Here is a 24,791-nt window from a genome sequence, read left to right on the forward strand (position 1 = left end):
TGCTTGTCAGCTTTGGGCCTGCTCCCTCTGAAAAGGGGGGGGGGGGGTGGTGTGTCTTTGTTTTGTGGGATCACCTGTTTTAGGGTTAGGAGGAGGCCTCTAAGAACAGTGGCCCTTGCAATTGACTGGATTCAGCACCTGATACCCACTTCATTGAAGACGGGGCTGCAGAAGGGTAGGATGAAGTGTGGGGTGGGTAGGGTTCAGAGTCTGCAGAAGAACCAAGGCTCCGTGCTCTGACGGAGTCTGTCCTCGGGGTCCAGACGTGCAATGGCCCCCAGAGCTTACCTGGGCCCCCCTCTCTTCATCCAGCTCCACCGTCATCAGAGCTGATGTCCCCTTCTCACTCACGGTCGAGTGCCGGCCTTGCCAGAAGAAGTAGACACACTTCTCTTTGCCGGCCACTCTCACGGGATGCTCTCCCTTCTGTCGGCTTCCCACTGTAGAGAGCAACGGCAGAGTGAGGTGAGCTGGGACACCAAAGGGGTGGCAAAGAAATGTCTGGCCGTATTCCCAGAGTCTCTGAGGGCCAGATAGTAAGAAAAAAAAAAAGGTGGTGGAGCCAAAATGGGTACCATCTTTTTTCTCATCTGACCGAAGGTCTTCTGGGAACCCAGGCAGAGGCAGACTCCCTCTGACCCCTAGTGTGTGGCCTGGGGGCATGGAGACGGAGAGCAGGACCAGACTCACACAGACACACTTTCCTACACTCTGCCACTCTTGGTAGAGGACTGGCTGAAGAAGGAATGATGTCACCAAACGCTGGAAGAGCTTCAAGAGCAAAGGAAACATCACAGTCCGCTAAAACAGAGTGGTGGAGCCTGACCTTCTGCCTCTCGTGTCCCAGCAGGGCTGGCGTGTGGAGGGGGGGACAGGGCTGGCGTGTGGAGGGGGGTCAGGGCTGGCGTGTGTGTGGGGGGACAGGGCTGGCGTGTGTGTGGGGGGACAGGGCCGGCGTGTGTGTGGGGGGACAGGGCTGGCGTGTGGAGGGGGGGGACAGGGCTGGCGTGTGTGTGGGGACAGAGATGGCATGTGTGGGGACAGGGATGGCATGTGTGGGGACAGGGCTGGCGTGTGTGGGGACAGGGCTGGCGTGTGGAGGGGGGGACAGGGCTGGCGTGTGTGTGGGGACAGGGCTGGCGTGTGTGGGGACAGGGATGACATGTGTGGGGACAGGGCTGGCGTGTGTGGGGACAGGGCTGGTGTGTGTGGGGACAGAGCTGGCGTGTATGGGGACAGGGCTGGCATGTGTGGGGACAGGGCTGGCATGTGTGGGGACAGGGCTGGCATGTGTGGGGACAGGGCTGGCGTGTGTGTGGGGGGACAGAGCTGGCGTGTGTGGGGACAGAGATGGCATGTGTGGAGCAGGGCTGGCGTGTGTGTGGGGACAGGCCTGGCGTGTGTGGGGACAGGGCTGGTGTGTGTGGGGACAGAGCTGGCATGTGTGGGGACAGGGATGGCATGTGTGGAGCAGGGCTGGCGTGAGTGTGGGGACAGGCCTGGTGTGTGTGGGGACAGGGCTGGTGTGTGTGGGGACAGAGCTGGCATGTGTGGGGACAGGGCTGGTGTGTGTGGAGACAGAGCTGGCGTGTGTGTGGAACAGGGCTGGTGTGTGTGGGGACAGAGCTGGAGTGTGTGGGGACAGAGCTGGTGTGTGTGTGGAGCAGGGCTGGCGTGTGTGGGGACAGAGCTGGCGTGTGTGTGGAGCAGGGCTGGTGTGTGTGGGGACAGAGCTGGCGTGTGTGTGGAGCAGGGCTGGTGTGTGTGGGGCAGGGCTGGCGTGTGTGGGAACAGAGCTGGTGTGTGTGTGGAGCAAGGCTGGTGTGTATGGGGCAGGGCTGGCGTGTGTGGGGCAGGGCTGGCGTGTGTGTGGAGCAGGGCTGGCGTGTGTGGGGGTAGGGCTGGCGTGTGTGTGGAGCAGGGCTGGTGTGTGGGGGGCAGGGCTGGCATGTGTGGGGACAGGGCTGGCGTGTGTGTGGAGCAGGGCTGGCGTGTGTGGGGGTAGGTCTGGCGTGTGTGTGGAGCAGGGCTGGCGTGTGTGGGGCAGGGCTGGCGTGTGTGGAACAGGGCTGGTGTGTGTGTGGAGCCATCTTTGCCCTGAGGTATCCTGTCACCACAGCACAGAACAGCACAACTCATGGTCATAAACTGGAATTTCCGAAGCTGAGAGCCAAAATGATCCTTTTCTCTTTACAAAGTGATTGTTTCAGGAGTCTTGTTATAGTGACAGAAAACTGACTTAGAAAGGGTCAGCAATGGAAGAATGCAGCTGCAGGCAACACAAACATATTTAAAAATTAACACCCAAGCTGGGAGTGGAGGGCACATCTGTAATGGCAGGGCCAGTGTGTGTGTGTGTGTGTGGGGTGGGGACAGGCAGATCCTTGAAAACTCTTTGGCCAGCCAGTGTAGCTGGTCTAGAAGCTCCAGGGTCAGTCAGGGACTTGTCTCAGAAACCAGAGTGGGAGTGATCAAGAGTGATTAAGGGATGAATACACACTCTCTCACACAGACAAACACATGTGTGCTTACCACACGGACACACTCACAAGAGCATATACATGCACTGCCCCAAATATGTAAAATGTACACACATAATAGTTGAAATAAAAACAAATATTGATAACCAGGGGATTTTCAATGAGGCATGTTAGTACATGCCAATAGTCTGGGCTGCCAGAGCTAGAGGAAGAATGACTGTGGGGTGGAGACCCTGTCTCAAAACAACTAAACCAAAAGGGTGAGGGCAAGGAGCTCCCACTGGGTCTGCCATCACCACATTTCCACGGTGAGGGTAAGAAGCTCCCACTGGGTCTGCCATCACCACATTTCCACTTTAATCTTGTTGATAAAATTATTATTTTGAGATCTGAAGGTGAGAAGAAAGCCCCCTTAAGTCATGAAGAGGTCAGCTCATCTTTATCTGATTTTGGGCCCTTTGCTTAGCAAAATACTCCCAGGTATTTAAAGTGATTCTATTAATTCCTCAAACTATTTGCCTAAGCCTGGACTTCGGTACCATCTACTGTGGCTCTGAACTGATCATGTTTGCATAGCCTTGAGTGGGCAAAGTGTAACTGTGAACCATCCATGAATCATTTATAGACACCCAGAGTTAATTTAGATAGCATCAAAAACCTTTGTTCAATGTGATAGAAGGCCATTCTGTTCTCCAGGTTACTGGAGAAAGCTATGTTTAAAAGCTATCATGACAGTTCATACATCCCGGGACTTAAATCTACTGTACAAATATAATTCACACGTCAGGAAACTTCACCCTAACGTTCTGAAGCAGACCTCAGTGTATATGCCTACAATACACTCTATTTCCTCAAGGACATTTTGACTAATGTCTTACCAGTTTCTTCAGAATACCCAAACTTAGTCCTATACAGATTAACTTCATTGCTAACACATTTGCTTTTAACTTAGTAATATGAGGGTCTATAGTAATCCACCAGACTGTAGTCGTTACCCAAACCCCTGACACAGCACACTGCTAGAGAACTGTCGAGATTAAGTCTGTTTCTGGGCTGTGTAGACAGCTCAGCTGAAGGGCCTGAGCTCCATCCTTAGAACTCATGCTAAGGAAAAGCAAAGCACTGCTCAGGAGAGATGGAGACAGGCAGATCCTCGGAGCTTGTTGGCCAGCCAGCTTCACCACTTGGTAAGCCCCGGGCCATGGAGGGGTGGAGGGTGCTGAGGACAGCCCGTGAGGCTGCCTCTGACCTCCTCACAGCTATGTACACACACGCACATATGCACACACACACACACACACACACACACACACACACACACACACACACACGCACTGCCTGGAAGCCTGGAAGGTAAGGTCCTGGAGACCCCATTTCTGGTTCTGCTTGTTTAAGAGGCCCCAGAAGTCTAGAGTGCATTGGGTCCAACCCTGACTCAGTCCTGCGGAACCCCACATCCCACACCAGGGTCAGATTCAACCCTGTTCTGTGGGGTGAACAGCACAGTGGGGTCATGTCATAGTTAGCTTCAAAGAGGCCAGGACAGACTTTAGCCTGTGGCTTTGCTTTCTTCTGGCCATGGGACGGTAGGTGGCCCTGTTCTTCATCTGAGAAATCCAGATAATAGCCACTGTGAGGGGCAGGGGAAGACTCCAGCATCTTGCCTGGGCAGATGTCTGTGGGGAGTGCCACAGAATGAAACCTAGCACTGCCCACTGCATAATCCATGACCCTCACAGCCACCTTACCCAACCATCATGTGTTGGCTGCCCAGGTTGGCTTCCTCACTGATGGCAGGCCCCAGGTCATGGGAATCAGCGCCCACATGACCTGACATCCTGTTGCTCTCCCTGCGCTTGGTTTACTCTCCTTCCTGCCATACACTCCCTGGAGGGGCTGTTAAACAGCCCTTCACAAAGCAGCCTGCACAGGGCAGGTGGTCATGAAGAAGTGCCATTGGTAGCAGACTATCTCTCAGACATCAGGGAAGAACCCAGAAGTTCTTAGTCTGCAAGACCTGTGCTTGCCGTGGCCCTGTGCTCAGCTGGATCTAGGTTCCCGGGTGCTGAAGGAAGCTAGGAATCTGTCTTGAAGTCACAGAGCTGTGATGTAAGCCTTCTAAGAGAAGGACAGAGCACTATGGACAACGATTACTGCTTGGCAAAGAAGAAGGATTGCGCTCCAAGCTCACAATCCTACACACACACTAACACACACCCTGTGGTCTCTAGTATGAGGTGTCCAGATGAACGCGCTGCTGCAGTATTTCACCAACTGGAGCCCAAAAGACTCTAGTGGAGCTAGTTCCACACACCTGGAACAACCTCAGTGTGAAGGCGGCTGAGACAGGAAGACTGAATCAGCCTGGGCTACATAGTGAGATCCTGTCTTAAAAACCAAACCAGCCAAGTGGTGGTGGCACATGCCTTTAACCCCAGCACTTGGGAGGCAGAGGTGGGCAGATCTCTGTGAGTTTGAGACCAGCCTGGTCTACAGGGTGAGTTCCAGGACAGCCAAGCCTACACAGAGAAACCCTGTCTCTCAAAACCAAACAAATAAAAACAAAACCAAACAGAAAAATTAAACCCCAAGCCAAGCTAAAAAAAAAAACCAAACCTCATAAATAATCTAAAAATGAATCCAATTAATATTTATTATTCCAGATCCATAGAACAGAGTTAGTGCTCTTAGTTTCAGAGGAGTGAAGGAGGGAGGGAAGTAGGAAGGGAAGGAGGGAGGGAGGGAGGGAGAGAGAGAGAGAGAGAGAGAGAGAGAGAGAGAGAGAGAGAGAGAGAAAATGAACGAATAACAAATGCCAAGAGGTCAGAGGCAGAGTCTGGTATCTTTCTCTGTCATTATCTACCGTACTTTTAGAGACAGGTCTCTCAATGAGCCCAGAGTTCACACACTGTGCTAGGGGAGGCGGTCTATCTGTTTCTGCCTCCCCAGAGTGAGGATACAGTTACAGCCACCATGCCCAGCTTTAATGTGGATGCTGGGCATCCAAACTCAGATTCTCATCCTTGTGTGGTGGGGACTTTACCCACTGAGCTATCTCTGCAGCCCCAAGAGGTGTGGGATTCCCCTCTGTATGCTGTGAATATGTTTTATTACCATTGGTGAATGAAGAAGTTGCTTTGACCTATGGCAGGGCAGAATAGAGATAGGTGGGAAAACTAAACTGAATGCTGGGAGAAAGAAGGTGGAGTCAGGCAGACTGAGGGAGAAAGACACCAGAACCTCACCACGAAACCATGAGCTTCTTGGCAAAATATAAAAATAATAGAAATGGGTTAACTGAAGATATAAGAGCTAGGTAGGAATATGCCTAAGCCATTGGCCAAGAAGTTTTGTAATTAATAAAGCTTCTGTGTGATTATTTGGGTCTGGGTGGTGGGGAAATGAAGACACAGTCTCAGTTTACATCAAAGAGGCTTTTTGTTGTTGTTGTTGTTGTTGTTTGTTTTTTAGTTTTTTTTGTTTGTTTTTAAAGAGGGGGTTTCTCTGTAGCTTTGGAGCCTGTCTAAACTAGCTCTTGTAGACTAGTCTGGGCTCGAACTCATAAGAGATCTGCCCGCCTCTGCCTCCCAAGTGCTGGGGTTAAAGGTGTGTGCCACCACCGCCTTCTCCAACAGCTTATTTTTGTTGGGCTAAAATCCAGAACCTTGCCTATGCTAAGGAAAATGTTCTACCACTAAGCTACACCCCTGCACCTCTACTTAAACAACAAACAACAAAAGCAAGTCTTTGGCTGTGCATTTACTACCAAGCTGAAGCACCATTTAGCTTCAGTTTAAAGCACTCGCATGAGCTACACTCATTGACTTCTTCTACAGCACACAGGCCACATGACAAGACCATGTGGAAGCCAATCATGACCTTTTCCAGAAACCTTTTTAAGGCAGTGCAAGAGTGAGGAGCAGGCATGCATTAGCATGTGTTTGTTTCTGGACGTGAGCACCAGTGTCCTGGCCCTCCAGGCCGCCAGGACTCCCACTGTCCTTCTTTCCAGGTTCTTACCTGCACATGGTCAGATTGCCTCAGGGCTCTGAAGCACACGAAGCACCACACATGATGCAGGGCACCCTGTTCCGGGGGTTGTCTTCCCAACCTTTCCGAACAGAGATGGTGAATGCTCACTAACCTGCTGTGCTTGCCATGTACTTCCACTTGACCACATAGGCATCCCCCTCATGGAACTGCCCGATGCTCTGCCTGGGGAGCCGGCTGTAGTCGAATTCCAGGATATGCCACACATCTACAGAGACGGTGGCAATCTCAAACTGTCTCCTGTCATCTCCTTCCACCAGGCCATAGCCACGGCCAACATTCACCCCATCCAGGATGGTGCTGGCTGCCATCTGGGGCACTGCCACCATCCGTGCCACATCATAAGGCTTGGTGTCAGCCCTAGGATCATCCTACAAGAGAACAGAGATGCTCAGTGTCCCCTTGCTGCAGACATCTTTTGCTACACCCCATCAGTTTTGATTGCTTTTACTTTTTCTCTTTTTGTGGTGCTGGGGTGGAACCCAGGACTTGATTGCCAGCCAGGCAATTGTGCTACCATAGGACTATATCCCCAGTCCCATTTTAGCTGTTCATGGGACAGGGCAGAAATATAGCTTTCATGGCATCTCAGGGTGTCTGACTGCACTAGGAGAAGGCTATGTTCAGAGGAAAGAATGGGGGTCCTGCACACCCACTGCTGCAACAGTGGAGCTGAGACTGGAGTAGAAACCACTCTGGCCTCTCTAGGGTGCCCCAGCAGGCTTTTTGCCACCACAGTCATTTTCACTGGTCTCCACATAGGGCCTGCACTCGGGGCTTGATCACTGTACCTTCTGCTGGACAACTTCCCCAGAATTCTTCTCTGTGGGTCTCTTCAGCTCTGTCCAGTCGAGGAACTTCTCTTTGAACAGAATAGTTTCGTTGTGCTCCGTAACTCTCCCAAATATGGCCCAGTCAGGTCGTCCTTGCCCTTTCCTGCAGGGTGGGAGCAGGTAAGAAAAGAGCCCAGATCCAGCCGTGCCAGCTGTGGGGACAACCACAACATTGCAAGTGGCTGTATCCTCACTAAGTTTCAGAGACTAGCTGAGTATATTCTGTAAACTTTCCTCTGCAGGCTTGCTGAGATTACTGTAGAACAGGCTCAGCTTCTGCTTTGAAAATCTATCTCTTACATGCCATGAGATGCTGTAGGAGACACAGTAGCTTGTGGTGAAGGACATGACAATGGGAGCAGGGTCTTGGCCCCTTGTCTACTTGCTGGTCAGGGCCCAGTCATTTCAATGCAGCGGATGTCAGCTGCTTGAGTGTTAAAAGGGGTTGGGTTCACAATCTTGGCTGCACCTTAGTGTCCCCTGGGAGATTTTAAGACAGCTGTTCTCAACCTGTAGGCGGAGACCTTTGGGGGGTCAAGCAACCATTCCACAGGGGTCACCTAAGACCATTGGAAAACAGATTTGTACACTCCAATTCATAACAGCTGCAAAATTACAGTTAAGAAATAGCAAAAAGAAAATGATTTTAAGGTTGGGAGTCACCACAACATGGGGAACTATACTAAAAGGGTCTCAACATTAGGAAGGTTGAGCACCACTGCTTTAAGACATGTTAGGATATAAGTCACCCTGTACCAGTCGCAGTCCCTACCCTGGGCCTGGCAGACGTGTTTTCAAAGCTTTTCCAATGATTCTGTGGCACATTTAGCAGAAGCCACTGGGTCAGGTGCATCTGCGCTCATGCATTTAAGTACTAATTGGCCATGATACAGCATCTATGCTCCAGCATTAATCTATCGTATTAAATATGCACTCTAGGTTCGGTTTTAGCCTTCAAAAATCCCAGTTCTTACAGTATTAATGAGAATTTGCTTAAAGATTTATTTTTTCAATACATAGATATAATATTTAATTTTTGTGGTTTTCTTGCTTTTTTCCAGACAGGGTCTTTCTCACTCCGTACCTCAGGTTGGCCTGGGAGTCAGTAGCCCAGGATGACCTTAATCTCCTGAGTGGTCAGTTTTCTGAATGTTGGGGCTGCAGGTCTGGCTTCTAAGTATTGAAACCAAATGTTCACAGTTACTGGACTGTAACGGGAGAAACTGTGCAGGGACCTCGAAGTCTGTGTGATGCCCTGTGTGGTCCCAGGCCATGCCTGCTCCTTATTACACAACACACACAGTTTTAGAGGATTTTAGAGGATCTGGTAGAGAAAAATCATCAATGCAGGAATGCTTTTCTTTAAATTCACAATCATTTTTTTAGAGTTTGTGCTTGCTCTGATTTCCCCAAATAGTTTTTAAAAGTCAGTACACGGTAGTGAACGCTAAAATCACAGCCATTCTTTAAATCCAGTATCCTTCTCCTTCCTTCCACCCCAGAAGACATAAAACAGCAGCACAAAGTGTAGGAAGAGGAAACCCTGGGAAGTTCTTAATTATCACAACAGCACCAGAGACTCTGGAGTGTGTATGGTGGTCCTTCCTAAAGCTACAACCTCCATATTCTATGTCAGGTGACAGCTAAGGGAAGGTCTGTTTGGAGACGACACAGGTCTGTGAGAAGAGCAGGCAGGCCTGCACAGCAGCAGTGGCACCTGGGAATGAGCGGGTTGCACTCGCCAGGGTCCAGCGGGTTGATGTCACAGTTCTCATAGTCAAAGGTTCCGTTCCACAAGTGCTTGGCCAGCTGGAATGCTATTTTCCGTTGTGCTAACGTGACTTCCTTCCCATGCCACACGTAAACTTCACTTCCAAAGTCAAACACCAGGACCTGGAGACAGCACAAAAGGACGTGTGAACTTCACGGGCATCTCCGGACTCGGGCCCTGTTGATGACTTCACACTTCTTAACATTCGTGCCACCCAAAGCTTTAAATCAAGAGTTATGGTATTTCCCTGTCTTTGTTCCTTCCTCTCTTCCTTGCTTCTCCCTTTCCTCTCTCCTCCTCTCCCTCCCCTTCCTCATCCATCCATCCATCCATCCATCCATTCATTCATTCATTAACACACAGCTTATCACACACATGGCAGGTGCTGAGGAACCTGAGGATTCAATGCCATCTCTCCTGTGTGCAGTTTTAAGATCCCTGGGGCAGAGCTCAATACCATTCTTTTTTTAAAATTGTTTTTATTGAGCTCTACATTTTTCTCTGCTCCCCTCCCTTCCTTTCCCCTCCCCTTTTACCCTCTCTCATGGTCCCCATGCTCCCAATTTACCCAGGAGATCTTGTCTTTTGCTAATTCCTATGTACATTAGATCCATGCATGTCTCTCTTAGGGTCCCAGGTTCTCTGGGATTGTGGACTGTAGGCTGGTTTTCTTCGCTTTATGTCTAGAAGTCACTTATGAGTGAGTAGCTGTGATAATAGGGGCTGATTGCTAAGTGTCTGTGGCATGAACGAATGGAATGCTCCTTGTATTCCTTTTTGTCTTGCCTTCATTTCCAGCACCCTAGACACTGCTTTAACTCTCAACTAGACTCCACTTCATTTTCTTCCTAAGATTATTGCTCATTGTTTCTTTGGCTTTTGTTCCCATTCACATGTCCATATACATCATATCCTCAGTGTAGCTTTGGATGGCATTTTCCTCTCTATTATTAAAATACACCGTGACATGTTTGAGTGTATCTGTGTGTGCGGCAGGATGCACAGTGGCTGCACCAGTGCAGGAGCTGACACAGCCATCGCCGTCTGCTGCTCACTTCTGCCTTCTGTCGCCTCAGTGGTAAGAACAGTGAAAATCTCCACATTTTGCAGAGGTCTCCGGCAGTAACATTGACTGATGGTAGCTGTACACTGAGTAACAGATACCTAGACACACTCTGCTTCCCACACTTGCTGTTTCTGCCCTCCAACCTGCCTCCCTGGGTGCTTTTAGCCCCCACCCCCCACCCCCGCATTACCTCAGGAGATTCTGTTTTCTTTTCTGTCTCTATATAATTGACTTTGTCCCCTCCACCCTTTCTGGGGATGATTCCACATGTGGTGAGATCACACAATATTTCAATATTTCTCTCTCCATGCATGACTTATTTCATCTTGTAAGCTCTAGGAGTTACATTGTTTGTATTTACTAAAAGTTTTAAAATTACATTTATTTTGTGTATGTGTATGAAATGTCAGTGAACAAGCTCTCTAATCAAAAGACAGAGTGGCTGGAAGGGTCAAGAAAAGAAAACATGGAACTGGATCTGTGGCTCAATGGGGAAGAGCACATACCACTCTTCCAGAGGACCCAGGTTCAATTCCTAGTACCCACATGATGGCTCACAGTGGTCTGTAACTCCAAGGCCAGAAAATCTGATGCCTTCTCCTGGCCTCTGGGGCATTGCATTCATGTGGTATACAGGCATACATTCAGGTAACATACCCACACAAATAAAAAGAAAATTAAAAAAAGAAAATCCTGTGACATTTGAAAAGAACATTGTTATGTATTTGTTTGTATGTTTGTTGTGAGTTCATGTGCACACAGGAAGCCAGAAGATAATTCAAGGGAGTTGGTTTCTGTGCCCACACTGTTGGACCTGGAAACTGAGCAAGTCCTCAGGATTGGCAGGGAGAGCCTTTGCTCACTGATTCATTGTGCCTGCCCTGAATTCTTTGTGATATGTTTCTACCTAGTGGAGTTTAGGGTGTTGTGTGTCTTCCCCTTTCCTCTCAGCCATTAGATTACTTAATAATGCTGAAAATAAGTGTAGTTAATAAATACTTAGTGCGGGGCATGAAAAAAGTATTTGACAAATCTGTAAACTATATTAACTATATGCAAATTACATGCAATTACATGTACTCATACTAATTATTCCTGAAACTTTAGGACTAACTAAATTTTACTTTCATCTTTATATACCTGGAGACATGGGGATAGTATTTATGTTTTATATAAAATATAAACACCTTCAACAATTCCTGACATTTCTGAAAAATACTTTGAACTTTGTTGGTGTTGTAGATAGCAGTAATGGTTTGAAATAGCACATAAGTGTTCCTTAGCAAATGCCGTGTTTGCTAGTCAGCGTGGAGGCAGCTAGAACTCTCTGCCCTGGCTCAGCCCCAGCAGCGCTGTGTTCCTGGGCTGGTACCTCTTTGGACTGCAGAAGGGAGCACTTTGGAATCTTCCCCCAGTAGCCATCATCAGGGACGAGTTTGTCGTCTGTCAGGCGGTAGACACAGTTTGTCTCTATGATGGCTGTCTCATACAGTTCATCTTCCTTTGGGTCTCCGGCAGCTTCGGGATATGACAGGACATTAGAAAGTGGTTGACTTAAAGGACCAGTTAAGGGAGGGGGCTGTGGGAAAGGATGCTCAAGCCTCCTCCCTCCGAAATATAGCAAGCTCTTACACTGGTAACTGGTCTGGCCACCCAGGAGCTTCCAGAAGTCTTTGGCTGCATGAGTGTGTGTGTTAATCCCTTCCTCAATGGTCTGGATGTATGTAGCTCTACAACCAAGTTCCCTCTTTGTCTGAATTAATGTTGCAAGTTCAGATGCCTGAAAAAGAGAGGGACACAATGAGTTAGGAAGCAAAACTAGTGTGATTTGCACAAAGGGATACACACAGCCACCAGAGAATGAATGCATGGCAAAAGACTCGGCCATAGGGTGGTGGGCATTGGTTGTCTAAACAGAGAAGTGGAATTGTATGAGAAGGTGGGTCCAATCTTTGGAGCAGTAATGCTCAGTGTATGATATTCAACTGATAACTCCTGGGTTTTGGACACTGTCCCAGGACTGGGGCTTCCCCCATGGGGTACTCAGGAAAGCCACACTGGCACCGCACAAATGTGTAGGCCACCCAGAAGTCAGCTCAGTCTCAGGGCTTTCAAACTTGAGGCAGGTCACAGACATTTACTTTAGCACTTCGTGCAAGTTTCTTCAGAGGTGCTCGCAAAGAAAACACTACCTGTCCCTTCCTACCTGAATGAAACACAAGGTATCTGAGAAGCTTGCCATAGATCAGCTAGTAGAACACCTCACTGTGTAAAGGACACGGCATTAGAAGCATCTTATCATTTGGACACCTACCTTTGCCTTCTCGATGACGTTTGAGAACTCCCCTACCCACAGGAAGCAGTACTGGGGAGAGAGCAGAAGGAAGCAGTCCCCACTGTTGAGTGACGAGGCTCGAGGCTCCACCAGCCTTGTCTGAACATGTCTTCTGCCTGTGGACAAACCCCAGCATCCTTTTTCCATCATGCAGACATCCATGACAGACACATCTCTTCTACAGACCTCCCATTCTAAAGACCCTATTCATCGGAATTCTCGGACCATCAGGACATGGAAATTAAGGTGGGCCACACGACAGCCTCATCCCCAGAGTCTCTGTGCTTCTTAGAAGTGGTCTCAGAGCCTTGGATTTTAGCATGTCTGTGGATGTAGTGAGCTCCTCCCATCTCAGGAGAGTGGTAGGGAGGACACCCTGCTCTCTCTTTCACATTCATGCTGCCTTTTCTCCACACAGCCTATTTCCTGTACTGCAATCTGGCCGTGCAGCAGGGAAAGGCATGGCTCCTCACAGGATCTCCTTCCACCCTGTAACTCACAGAGCACTTAGGGAGCACTTAGGAGGGAGCACGGCCTTGCATCACTTTCACCCCCACTTCTAAGTGATTGACCAAGTTGGAGCACTCTATTGTTACACACCAGGTATAACTGCACATTAGAGCCCCTCACCTGTTGTCTGTGTGTGTTGTGTGCAGGTGTGTGTGCCCATGCAGATGTATATATTGTATGCACACATGTGTGAAGGTGTGCGCACAGGTATGTGTACCCATGCGTGGATATGTGGGGATCAGAGGAGGGCTTGAATCATTTTCTTCCCTTGAGACAGAACCCGACCTTGCCATTTTATCTAGACTGGCTGGCCTGTGAGCTTGGGGATCTCCTGTCTCTGCCCCACAATGCTCAGGTTTCAGGCACATACACCTGAGCCGGGTTTTTATGTGTGTGTCAGGGATTCAAGCATTGTGCTTATGTAAGAATGTGAGACATCTCCCTACCCTTCACTCATCTTTTAAATACATTGTTAAATACATTGAGAAGGAAATGGGTTTGCAGTAAACACTCCAGAGTCTTTGGCAGAGGCAGACACAATTCCATCCTTCTTGTGATAATCCAGCTACAGAGGTCACCTCTAGGAGTGAAGCTGCCCTCCCTCCTACTGCTCTTCCAAGTCTCATGTATTGCAGACAAACAGGACAGGAGAATGGAACCTGGGGACGGAGGAGGCTCATTCACTCCTGAATTCCCTCAATTCCTTCCCCAGGGATGTGCTTCCTTACTCTGGTTGGCATGGATCATGACTTATCCTGGTAGGGAGAACAGGAAAGGGAAGAGTGCACAGACCCATGCTGGAGACTTCAGACACATCGGGTCCAGTGCATGGCAGTGCTGGAGTAAGGGCTACCAGGGCAGAAGCAGAAGCAGAAGCTGAGACTCTGAAAGGGTAAAGAACTAAGTCCAGCTCAGGGTCTCCCCCCCCAGCAGCTCCTGTGTCCACATTCACCAACTCCAGAGCTCCAGCGGGCTGTGTGCAGTCTGTGATGCCATAGTGAGGGAGGCAGCACAGCACCTGGCAAGGGTGCAGCCAGGAGTCCCACAATGACCAGTCAGACGACAGGCTGCCACCGCTCCTAGACCACTAGGAAGAATACCTTTGATCTGCAACAGCATGAGCTTCTTGTAGGGCACGGCACTGTTGTTGGAGTTCTGCTCCATCAGGTTGACGCTCCGCAGGCTGATGCTGCTGAAGTTCTCCCTGCTGGCCAGGCCTGCCAGCGTCACTTCTGAGAAGTTGGAATTGGCCGACACTGTGAAGGAAGGTGCAGGAGGATGCTCAGAGGAAAGCCAAAGCTCACGACATAGGTGACTTCTAACTCACAGGACTCAAGTCTGAGGAGCTGTTCCGTTCCAAGCTTAATTACTGTGTATAGAATTAAATGCAGAGGTCCTGGGGCTGCTTGGAGTTAAGTTAGATGGGCTGGGGGGGGGGCTTGGAATAGACTCTGGAATGGAGAGTGAGGTTGGTCTCTGACTGTACATGACCCTGAGCTATACACCTCTGTTTTAAACTGGCCCAGGATGTGGGTTCCACTACTGTCAAACAGTGATTTTCATGGCATATCATGCATGGCATGATAGCATCTATCATCTTGATATTTGAATATTTTTTGCTATAATTTTTATTTTCCTTTACCTGTAGCATTCATAAACCAATTTGTCAAAGTTGTTGTTCTTATTGAAAGAGTATTTAGTGGTGGTGCACTTGCAACCTCAGCACTAGAGGAGACTACCAAGTACCAGTCTAGTCTGAACTACATATCAGACCATAGCTTCCAAATGAGAAAGGAAGGTGGGAGGAAGGAAGGATGGAAGGAAGGGAAGGAGGGAGGGATGGAGGGAGAAAGGAAGGAAGGACGGATGGAAGGGAGAGAGGGAGAAAAGAAGGAAGGACGGATGGAAAGGAGAGAGGGAGGGAAGGAGGGAGAAAGGAAGGAAGGATGGAAGCAAGGGAGGGAGGGAGGGAGGAGGAAAGGAAGAAAAAGGGTAGAGGAGGAGAGAGAGGGAGAATTTAGATGAACTAGTTCTCTTTGCATCCCTACCAGTTGATTAAGAAATGCTTTTCAAAAGGCCAGGACTGCCCGAAGTACCAAACAGCATCAGTGTTCTGTACTCAGTGTCAGGTCCTAGTTGAAATCACTGGCTGACTTTTGCTTCAGTAGTAACATTTTTAAAACAATGAGCTGAGAAGACATAAAGGTTTATTGGCACAATTTTCACATATCTCTCCACCACCTCCTCTTCTATGGGCCTCAGGTTTGGCTTTGGTTGCTATTGGTCCACACTGAAAACCCAGCATCTTGTGACTACAGCCAGGTCTGAGGGCAGAGTGTCTCAAGGCACTGTGCAACTGATCACGTTAATTATAAAATGATGACATCATCCCTACAGGCTGTCACCTTTGTACCTGTGAAGACTTGGTAAAAGATGCCAACCAGGGAGAATCAGTCCCAGCATCTCTAAGGGCTTAGGAATTCTGAGCACTGTTGGTAGAACTGGATGGAGTGAGTCTACATCTGGTGTATAGCTGGGCAGGTGGTTCTAATCCATGCCACTAAGTTGGCCTCCTGCAGGGTGACAAGCACTGTGACACTTGTTAACAGCAGTTGATGCTTTCTGAAAGCACTGGTTTAAAATGCTGGGGTGAGGAAAGAAGTGAATTAGACATCCACACGAGATCTCCTAAGACACTCTTGAATAAGATTAAGTGGAGACAGGACAGCTGACCCGAGGTCATGGGAGCTAGACTGACAACTGGGGAGCCTGCATGGGACCTAACTAGGCCTTCTGCATGTGGGTGACAGTTGTGTAGCTTGGTCTGTTTGAGGGGCCCATGGCAGCAGGGCCAGGATCTATCCCTGGTGTATGAGCTGCCTTTTTGGAACCCATTCTCTATGATGGGATGCCTTGCTTGGCCTTGATGCAGTGGGGAGGGGCTTAGTCCTGCATCAACTTCATGTGCCAGGTTGTGTTGACTCTCCATGGGAGGCCTTATACTTTTTGAGGAATGGATAGGGGTGGTTTGGTGGAAGGCAGGGGCAGTGGGAAGAGGGGAAGGAGGGGGAACTGTGGTTGGTATGTAAAATGAATAAAAAAAATTTAAAATAGAAGGATGAGAGGAAGAGGAGGAGGAGAAGGAGGAGGAGGAGGAAGAAGAGGAGGAAGAGGAGGAGGAGGAGGAGGAGAAGGAGGAGGAGGAGAAGGAGTAAATGGAGAAATGTTGTGCTTGGGTTTTCCAGAGCAGAATTCCAAATTCAGAAACAGATGTCTCCTTCTATCAGCAAAACAGCATCATTTAAACAGCACTTTAGTAAGAACCCTTTAAACTCTGGGCAAGCATACATGTGTATGTGTGAATTCATTTTTGCTAATGAATGCTCTCTGAACTCCCATGGCCCCGCAAGGCAGATAAGGAGGAAATAATAGGTAGGCAGTGCTCAGGGACCCGAAGAAGCAGGCAGTAGCTCCTCCCACTCACTCTTTTCCACTTTCATCCGCTTGGACTCCATGAAGGCAACGTTGAGCCTTTGCTCTGTGTATTCCTGGAGGAGATCATCTCTTGCTGCCAGCAATTTGAGAGGGTTCTTAGAAGCCTGGACTCGGCGCTTGGGCCTAACTGAGCGCTTATGCTCAGCCACGGAAGATGTCAACCTGTGGGCAAAGCAGATGTGGCTCAGGTTGTTGTCTTAGACCTGGGACAATACACTCTGCTACTTTTACTTCCTGATTTCATCCCACTATTCCTGCCGTGATGTAGTCACATCTTGGAGGTAAAGGGAGGTTTAAGCCTACTCTAGTTCTGGAAGCCTTGCCCACTTGTGCCTTTGATCTCTGTCTGGAGGGTTTCCAGTGTTATAGGACAGCTCATTCCACTGCTGGCTAGGGAGCCCAAGATTCTCTGTACACGCATGGCTACTGCTGCTGTCACCAGCAAGTTCTCAGAGACTCGCCAGATGGCCACTGCACCTCTTTGCCCCATATTAAAAATTTTCTTCACATACAGCTTTTCCGTTCCCTTCACAGCTATTATTAACTCAACCTACCAGCTCCCTGAGGAAATTAACCATACCTGTGAAGAATATATTATAATAAAATAGGCCTTCAGAATCATCTCTGGTCCCTGAGACTGTCCCAGGACTGAGTTGACCAGCCTGGGGAGGTAGTGTGTCAATGATATGATCTTTCAGCAGACTCCTGTGCTGACATGCAACTGTCAAATGTTTAGGTCTCTGCCAGGAAGCATTCTTTGTATACAACCACTGTGCGTGTGAGCACAAGTACACATTTATTTGAGTCATTACTTATCATAACTATATATAACTATATATCCCACGTCAGCAATGACAGTTGGATGGGGAGAAGGTGAACTGAACAGACTGACACACCCAAACCAGTGCATCACCTGAGGAGCAGTTTAGGGAAATCTTTACCATGAGAAAACACACCCATGGGAGACACAGTCGCTCTGGTAATTGTATAGGGAAGAGCAGAGCCATGCGGTGGGTGGCTGTGTGCAACTTGCTTAGAACAAGTGCCCCTACTTCTGATAATATCACATGAGCTTCCTCTGGTGCCCATCTCACCCCCATGGTTGGTAGATATCATCTGTCCCCTTGACTATATGGATGATTTTAGGGATAGACTTGGGACCCAAACTGACAGTGAAGGCCAAACCTGAACTTTGAGAGTCTGCTGGGAGGGGAAGCGGACTGTGCTGTGCTGACTGAGTGCTGGAGGTGGAGACCTCTTTCCCTACAGTTGCAGCTTGACCAGGAGAGAAGCCAGTGTATGGAAAGGCAGACTTGAGAGACCGTGCTGCTCGGTACACTCGGGGAAGACCTGAGTTTGAACTAAATTCTTCCCCAGTGCTTTTTGTTCGATTGGTTTTTTTTTTTTCTGATGGCAGTTTACCATATACATTTTTCTGGCATAAGCCAGATGGGATCCTAACACATAATCACTTTCTATAACATTTGAGTGCCTCTGAAAAAACCCATGAATATACTAATTTTATACATCGCTGGTAGCAAAGGAACCTTAGCTCCTAATCTTCTAAGCTGTTTTTATCCAAATATCCAGTTATGAGTAAGTTCAGTGGTGTCCAGTGGGACGTTGTGGGCCTCTGCTCGGTGGTAATGCTACAAAACACCACAATGTGTGAGCGATGTGAAGCCAGCCACACCTTTTAAGACTGCACAAATACCCAGGATACACACAGTAGGCCTGCAAGTCCAGCAGGGCGACCACATGCACGCTCTCTGCACGGAGAAGATGTGCACCTGACTCTAGAGCACATACACACGGCGGAAGTGTCTGCGGACAGACGAGGAGGCACGTGAAGGAAGTCAATCTCAAACTCACTTGGGGGCATACGGGTCAAAAATGACATCAAAGTCCTCCTCCAGCTCCACAGGACTTCTAGGTATACTGTGATCCACGCTGCGGTAGAATTTGGCAAAGGTCTCATCATCATCCAACTTCATCACCTCCTTGACAGATTTCCCAGTGACCGTGAGAACCGTCTCCTGCATCCCGGCAACTGTCAAAACGGAGCAAAGCCCCCGTGAGCTTTAGAGAAACAATTGCTGTGACCCTTCTTTGCACTGTTGTAATGGTCATTTCCCTCAAGTTCCCAGAGTGGGGAAAAGTTCTCTCTTTGCCTCCTCCTGCCCCCCAGCTCCCAGCTTGCTCTGCTTCTCACATAAGGACCTCCCACCTGCACAGTGATGGCTAGGGCAGGAAGCAGGCTGACTGCGCCTACACAAGCATGTGAGCATTTCTGAACCTGACCTCTCCTGGAGGGGAGCTAACCTCAGCCTTGTTCCATCTAAGGGTTCTGCAAACATTCATGCTAAGGGCTGGGAAGCATTTGGCTGACCACACACACAATGCCACTGCGTAGCTTGGGATGCTGTCCCTCCATCCTACAGTGACCATGATGAGACAGAGCTGTGCTCCAATAAGAGCAGGTGGGACACTGGGGAGGTCACGGCACTGCCTGCTGACCACGGGATAGAACACTGCTATTCCATCATGTTGGCTAGTTTATATTAACTTTATAGAGGCTACAGTCATTTATAAGAAGAGAATATCAACAGCAAATTGATACGAGATTGGCCTGCGGGACATTTTCTTGATTCGTGATTGATGTGGGAGGCTCTAGCCCATAATGGTGGTGCTACTCGCAGACAGGTGGTCCTGGGTGTTCTGAGGAAGCAGACTGAACGAGCTATGAGAAGCGTGACAGTGAGCAGCATCCTCCATGACCCTTACATGACCCTTACAGTCAGCTTCCAGCCCTGCTTGAGTTCTTGCTCTGACTTCCTTGGATGATGGACTACAAACTGTAAGATAAAAGAAAACCCTTTCCTAGTCAAGGCTTTTTCAGTCATGGTATTTATGACAGCCATAGAAACCTAACTAAGACAATGGTATAATAGATTTCATTGTTAATATGTCTTACGCAGTCAAATTAGCTACTGTATCACACCCTTATCGTCTGGTTTTCAGTGTTTGTGTAACTTACAGTCTTTAGGGGTCACTGTCAACAGTGCGGGCTACTTGTACCAGGTACTGGTTTATCACGAGAGAAGAAGCTATTTCTGCATACCGCCTTTTGTGTCAACAGCTATTATATTAAAACGTTCATTACATTATACTAAAATTGTCTTTTAGAAAGTATTTGGGATTATAAGAAAAAATACCTTTTGCTTTAACAGAAATGATGCCTGTAACTCAAAGCCAAGAGGACGTTGATTTTGTATTTGCACAGTAACTGCTTTGTGGCGTAAAGGCAATATCATGGAGGTGTACTTGGATTGGATGACATCCCAAGGGTTTGGAAACTTGGGTATCCCAAGTTCAAGATATTATCAAGTGGATCAGAGTTTGAACTTTAATTAGTATTGACTACAGCTTCATTTTCTGAAGGATAACAATAGAAATTTTAAGTGTGTGTGTATGTATAAATTGTTAAAAGTACACTAGAAAGGAGATAATTTGCCTAAGGAGGGAGAGCATTCAGAAGTAGGATTTGGAGAGCCAGCTATGGTGATACACGCCTGTCATGCTAGCTCCTAGTGGGAGACCAGGAGTTCAGCGCTATCTTTGGCTATGTAGTAAGTTCAAGGCTAGCCTAGTCTACATGAGACCTTGTTTCAAAAAACAAAACATCAGTAAAAACAAATGCCAAACACAAACACAAACAGAAACAAACAAACACCCCAAAAGTTAAGAAGTTGAAATTTAGAACTCAGAGGTTCTGAGAGAGTAGATGGTGTCAGGGATTTTAAGGTTTTCTTTGTCATTCATGGGAAGTAGTGAGCACAGTATGATGTAGCGGAAGCTCCCCTCTGCCTTCTGGAATGTACCTTTGTTGTTCAACTTCCTTAGAAAGGTCTCCAGCCTGTCCAACTTCAGGTCTGATTCCAGCTGCATGTCTGGTCTGGCCTCAATATCTAAACAATGGAAACCATCAGTGAGCAAGTGCCCCCGGGGCCTCCTCGTGCCGATGCTCAGTGCTCGCATCACTGTGGACAGGACGACTTACCTTCCAGGGGTTTGGAAACTGGGGTGGTGCCCCTTGATTTGCTGCAGAGAGGCGATGAGACTGGAGTTATGGCTGTGGGTGATGCCAGACCTACAGAACACACAAGTGGACAGTTTAGCATCTTAAAGATTAATTGTGGAAATTCACAGAAGCTAGTAATCTGTACATGCCCCTACAGTATGAGCAGATACACAAGTATGCACAGGTTAGCCACCACGCTGTGCAGGGCTGTGCAGGCCAAATGCAGCCATACCTTTGGTTTTCCTATTCCTATGAACTACATAGCTGTCAAGGTGGTGTTCCAAAATGAATGGAGAAGGCATGGGGAAATATACCTATAGCATGTAAACGGCTCCCAGGATATCCTGGAACAATGAAGTTTGGAAGGCCTATTTGAGTGGCAGGGCCACAGAGGAAAAAACAAAGTGGCACCATCTCCCACAGAGGAAGTTAGGAGTAAGCTGTCTTGTCCTAGGCAGCAAGTGGCCCTGGGCACCAGCATTCGTGTCCAGTCTGGTGGGGGCAGGGGCAGTGACAATGTGGTCTTGTGAGCATTAGACTTAGACTTCTTAGGATAAGATAACTATTAAAACATCTAGCATATATTTCTTCTTTGATATTGCTCATGCTGGTTATAATTCTAATTTTTTATGTATGGTTTCCTCTTCTTTTCCTTGGACAATATTTGATATTTGTTCTTACCGCATATAGTTTTGTATTAGGCTTAAACTCTCCTATTTAGACAAAAGGGGAGGCACTTTTTGGCCAATAGCTTTTAAGATAACATCCCACTTTAAAAAGGTCTCTTGTACGTTAAATGCAGACGAAAAGCATGCGTGAATTTGGTTCCAGTTCCCAGCGCACGCAGAGGACTGCGGATGGCTGCTCTTTCTGTGAGTTTATTCCCAGATAAATAAACCTTTGCTTTACTCCATTTTGGGCTACTGTGGAGCTCTTTTTGTACACCAACAGATGGAGAATAGCCCAGAGGTCTGACCTCAGAAGAAAGATTTGGGATTGTGGGAGAATCACACTCAACAGCTGAGGTATGCTGGAAACAACCATATGTTCCCTGAGACACAGGGTGGGAAGTATTTACTCAGTCAAAGGCTGATGAAAGGTAAGAAGGGAAATTTTAGCACAGAGTGGGCACCCAGTTGAAATAAGACAGAATTTAGAGATACCAACCCCCACCCAAGTGGAAGACACCAGGGTGGGAAATAAGTGTAGTGTTTGCAAAGAACTGGATGAGCTGCTACTGTCCTCTGCATCCGTGTGTGTGTGTGTGTGTGTGTGTGGTGTGTCTGTGTGTCTGTGTGTGTCCGTGTGTGTGTGTGTCTGTGTGTGTGTGTGTCTGTGTGTGTGTGTGTGTCTGTGTGTCCGTGTGTATGTGTCTGTGTCTGTGTGTGTGTGTGTGTCTGTGTGTGTGTGTGTGTCTGTGTGTCCGTGTGTGTGTGTGTCTGTGTGTGTGTATGTGTCTGTGTGTCCGTGTGTGTGTGTCTGTGTCTCTGTGTGTGTGTGAGTCTGTGTGTGTCTGTGTGTCTGTGTGTGTGTGTGTGTGTGTAGGGGGCGGGGGCTGGGCTCAAGATTACACCTGACTAAACAGTTCCATGTTCCCATGAAGAAAAGCCAGGTCCTGCCTCAACCTGTGAAAGTAAATAGTCTTCTGCTGTCCGTGGATGATCCCAAGGTTAACACATTGGTTTCAAAGGCTTCTGCAAATATTCAAGGAAACTTCCCATTGAGATTCCTTCCTTCCCCCACAAACATTCACACAGTGAATGACTTCAACTCTACACAGAACGGAAGGTTTAAGGCGAGGAAATGCTCAACTCAGGAAGTACATGGATGGCAGAACTTGAAGATTGAAGGGATCCTGACATTTAACCATGTCCCAAAGAACAGGAATTAAAGCCCCAAATACCATCAAAACTCTCTGGAGATGACTTAGGGATGCGGCATGTGACTCAGCACTCAGTTTCCTGCATGTTTGGGTCCAGCCTCACGCAGTTCGAGCGTTCCTGGTGAACTAAGGATGCAGGACATCCTTCTCCCTGGAATTCAGAGCATCTTCTAGACATCGGTCACATGCCTGCAAACTGACTTTGTAAGCCACAGCTTACAAAGCTAGAGCCAAAGGGACGCAGGAAGTGACCCACATGGGACAAGAGGGGCTCCTTCATACTAAAATGCCTTTACTACCAAAAGGTTACTTGATTGTGGTGAGGTAGTGGGGAGGCATGACTAGATACTCAGTAGGCCACAAGAAGATGGAAACAATTTAAAAGGAGTTGTGGGAAATAATTGGTTAAAATTACTTGTATCTTTCTGTCTTTTTTTCTTTTTCTTTCTTTCTTTTTTTTTTTGGCAGAGCTGATTACTTCTGAAACCTACAATTGTACTCAATTTCTAAACAGGTAGGTTCTGAAATAGTGACAGACTGAATTAGGGTTCCTCTGCTAAAGAGGGCAGCCACTAAGAAGTTTGCAGCAGAAACACTCCGCGCAGCCATCAAAACCCATCTACTTAACAGTGTGAGATGAAAGGTCAGGGCTTTCTCCTTTCTGCTGAGTTTCTACAGTCATGGCTAAGAGTGCCCTGAGGTGAGTGCACACACGTGTGCATGCACTGACACATGCATCCACACAGGCTCTCACCTTTCTTCACCATTCTTCCTGCCACGGTGAACTGGGTGGAGTCATTGGCCGCTCCTCTGCCCTTCGTCTTCCATGCTTCCTCGCGCACAGTGATGAGGTGCTTCCGCTCCTCAATTGTCATCTGGCTCTCCCGACTTTCTGTGACCCGCTGTGTGCAAAACGCACAGGAGGGAAAATAGAGAAGTGATGGAGGTGCGGATTGCAGCCCGGCAGCGTCTCCCAAGTGAGAAACAAAGTTGCCGTGCCTGATTTGTCTCCTGAGTGCTGGATGAGTTCATGAGGGAAGCTCACCCACAACTGCTCACAAATAGCATGGCTACTCTAAGTCAGCTCCCCAAGAATATGGGTGACACTGAAGCAGGAGAACTGGTTAGAGGGAGTATGAACTGTAGGATCCCCAGGACTGGATGGGCCTTCGGGGGATATCACCTGGGGGTCAGGTAGCCAGGGGACCCCAGAAGAAGGCTCTAGATAACAACAGACCTAATGCCCAGGGTTGACTTTTAGACATAACCCACATGGAGAACAACAATTCTCAGCATTTGAGTCTCTAACATGGCTGATTTCAGTGACAAATGCCAGCTTCCCTATTATCTAATCTATGAATCTTCCTTGCACATGGTTCCTTAGCACAGCTTCATGGTCAAAAGCAATTCTGACACCCTTAGTGGTTTGGATGAGGTGAAGACCTTGTCCCAACATATGACAGATAAATGCAATGTGTGATCCTAGTACAAGTCCAGGAGTGGGCTGAGTAAGGATTACAGGGGAAACTGACACAACTCAGATACAGATGTGGGTTTGGTAAACATGATGCCAGTGTCAAGTCTTGTCTTGATCATTGCATCACTATATCACGGGCATGGGAGAAAACACCCTTGCCTTTAGGAAGTACACATTGAAATACTGAATGGAACAGGTCTCCATGTTACTTAAACTTCTTGCGCATGGTTTGGGAAGGAAAGATAAAATTAGATATGTACAGTCATTCATATACACAGCCACACACAGAGATACACATATATATATACACATTCATAGAGAGTTACACAAAACACAATCTTACACATTCACAATCACACATGTACACTCATATACAAAGCCACACATATTCACAGTCAAACATATAAGGACAGTCACAGAGACACGGACATAGACTATGCAGTCATACATGAAATAGGAGAGGGGGTCAGGAGGGCGGTAGAAGGAAGAGGTAGGAAGAGTGAATATTAGAAATTGGGGGTCAGGACGGGTACAGGAGGCCATGCCCAGTAAGGAAACTTCTCTAGGACTTTTAACTGTTGCCAATATGTAAATTACCTGTCATTACCAAGAATTAAAAACAAAAGCAAGAACATGGACAACCTTTTCACTGAGGATTGATAAAATGACCCTAATTCCAAAGAATGCTTGAGTTATGTAATTTTACTAAGTAAACTATGAAGTCTTGATAAAAGATTCAACAATGTTTGAGAGAATAAATTTGCTTGAAAATGAAGTGTCCAGCATAAAGTTTAATTAAACCAATAGAGCA

General features: G+C 47.8%; 1 protein-coding gene across 22 annotated transcripts in view; it reads right to left on the reverse strand.

Moving 5' to 3' along the window:
- Window positions 1-24,791, reverse strand: part of Svil (supervillin) — a 196,404-nt gene that overhangs the window by 13,701 nt on the left and 157,912 nt on the right. For 17 of the 22 annotated variants that reach the window (XM_085698962.2, XM_085698955.2, XM_085698958.2 and 14 more), the window contains 14 exons: window positions 23,258-23,405; window positions 20,601-20,690; window positions 20,422-20,508; window positions 19,336-19,395; window positions 18,413-18,590; window positions 16,530-16,702; window positions 14,146-14,301; window positions 12,515-12,651; window positions 11,833-11,980; window positions 11,573-11,718; window positions 9,081-9,256; window positions 7,322-7,466; window positions 6,625-6,901; window positions 289-440 (listed from right to left, as the gene is read on the reverse strand). In XM_085698962.2, coding sequence (XP_085555088.2) covers window positions 289-440; window positions 6,625-6,901; window positions 7,322-7,466; window positions 9,081-9,256; window positions 11,573-11,718; window positions 11,833-11,980; window positions 12,515-12,651; window positions 14,146-14,301; window positions 16,530-16,702; window positions 18,413-18,590; window positions 19,336-19,395; window positions 20,422-20,508; window positions 20,601-20,690; window positions 23,258-23,405 — 2,073 coding nt within the window. The remainder of the gene's footprint in view (window positions 1-288; window positions 441-6,624; window positions 6,902-7,321; window positions 7,467-9,080; window positions 9,257-11,572; window positions 11,719-11,832; window positions 11,981-12,514; window positions 12,652-14,145; window positions 14,302-16,529; window positions 16,703-18,412; window positions 18,591-19,335; window positions 19,396-20,421; window positions 20,509-20,600; window positions 20,691-23,257; window positions 23,406-24,791) is intronic. The other 5 variants (XM_085698966.2, XM_085698965.2, XM_085698961.2 and 2 more) reach the window with 1 other exon arrangement.

Source organism: Myodes glareolus, chromosome 14 (genome assembly GCF_982192425.1).
Source record: "Myodes glareolus chromosome 14, mMyoGla1.1, whole genome shotgun sequence".
Taxonomy (NCBI): Eukaryota; Metazoa; Chordata; class Mammalia; order Rodentia; family Cricetidae; genus Myodes; species Myodes glareolus.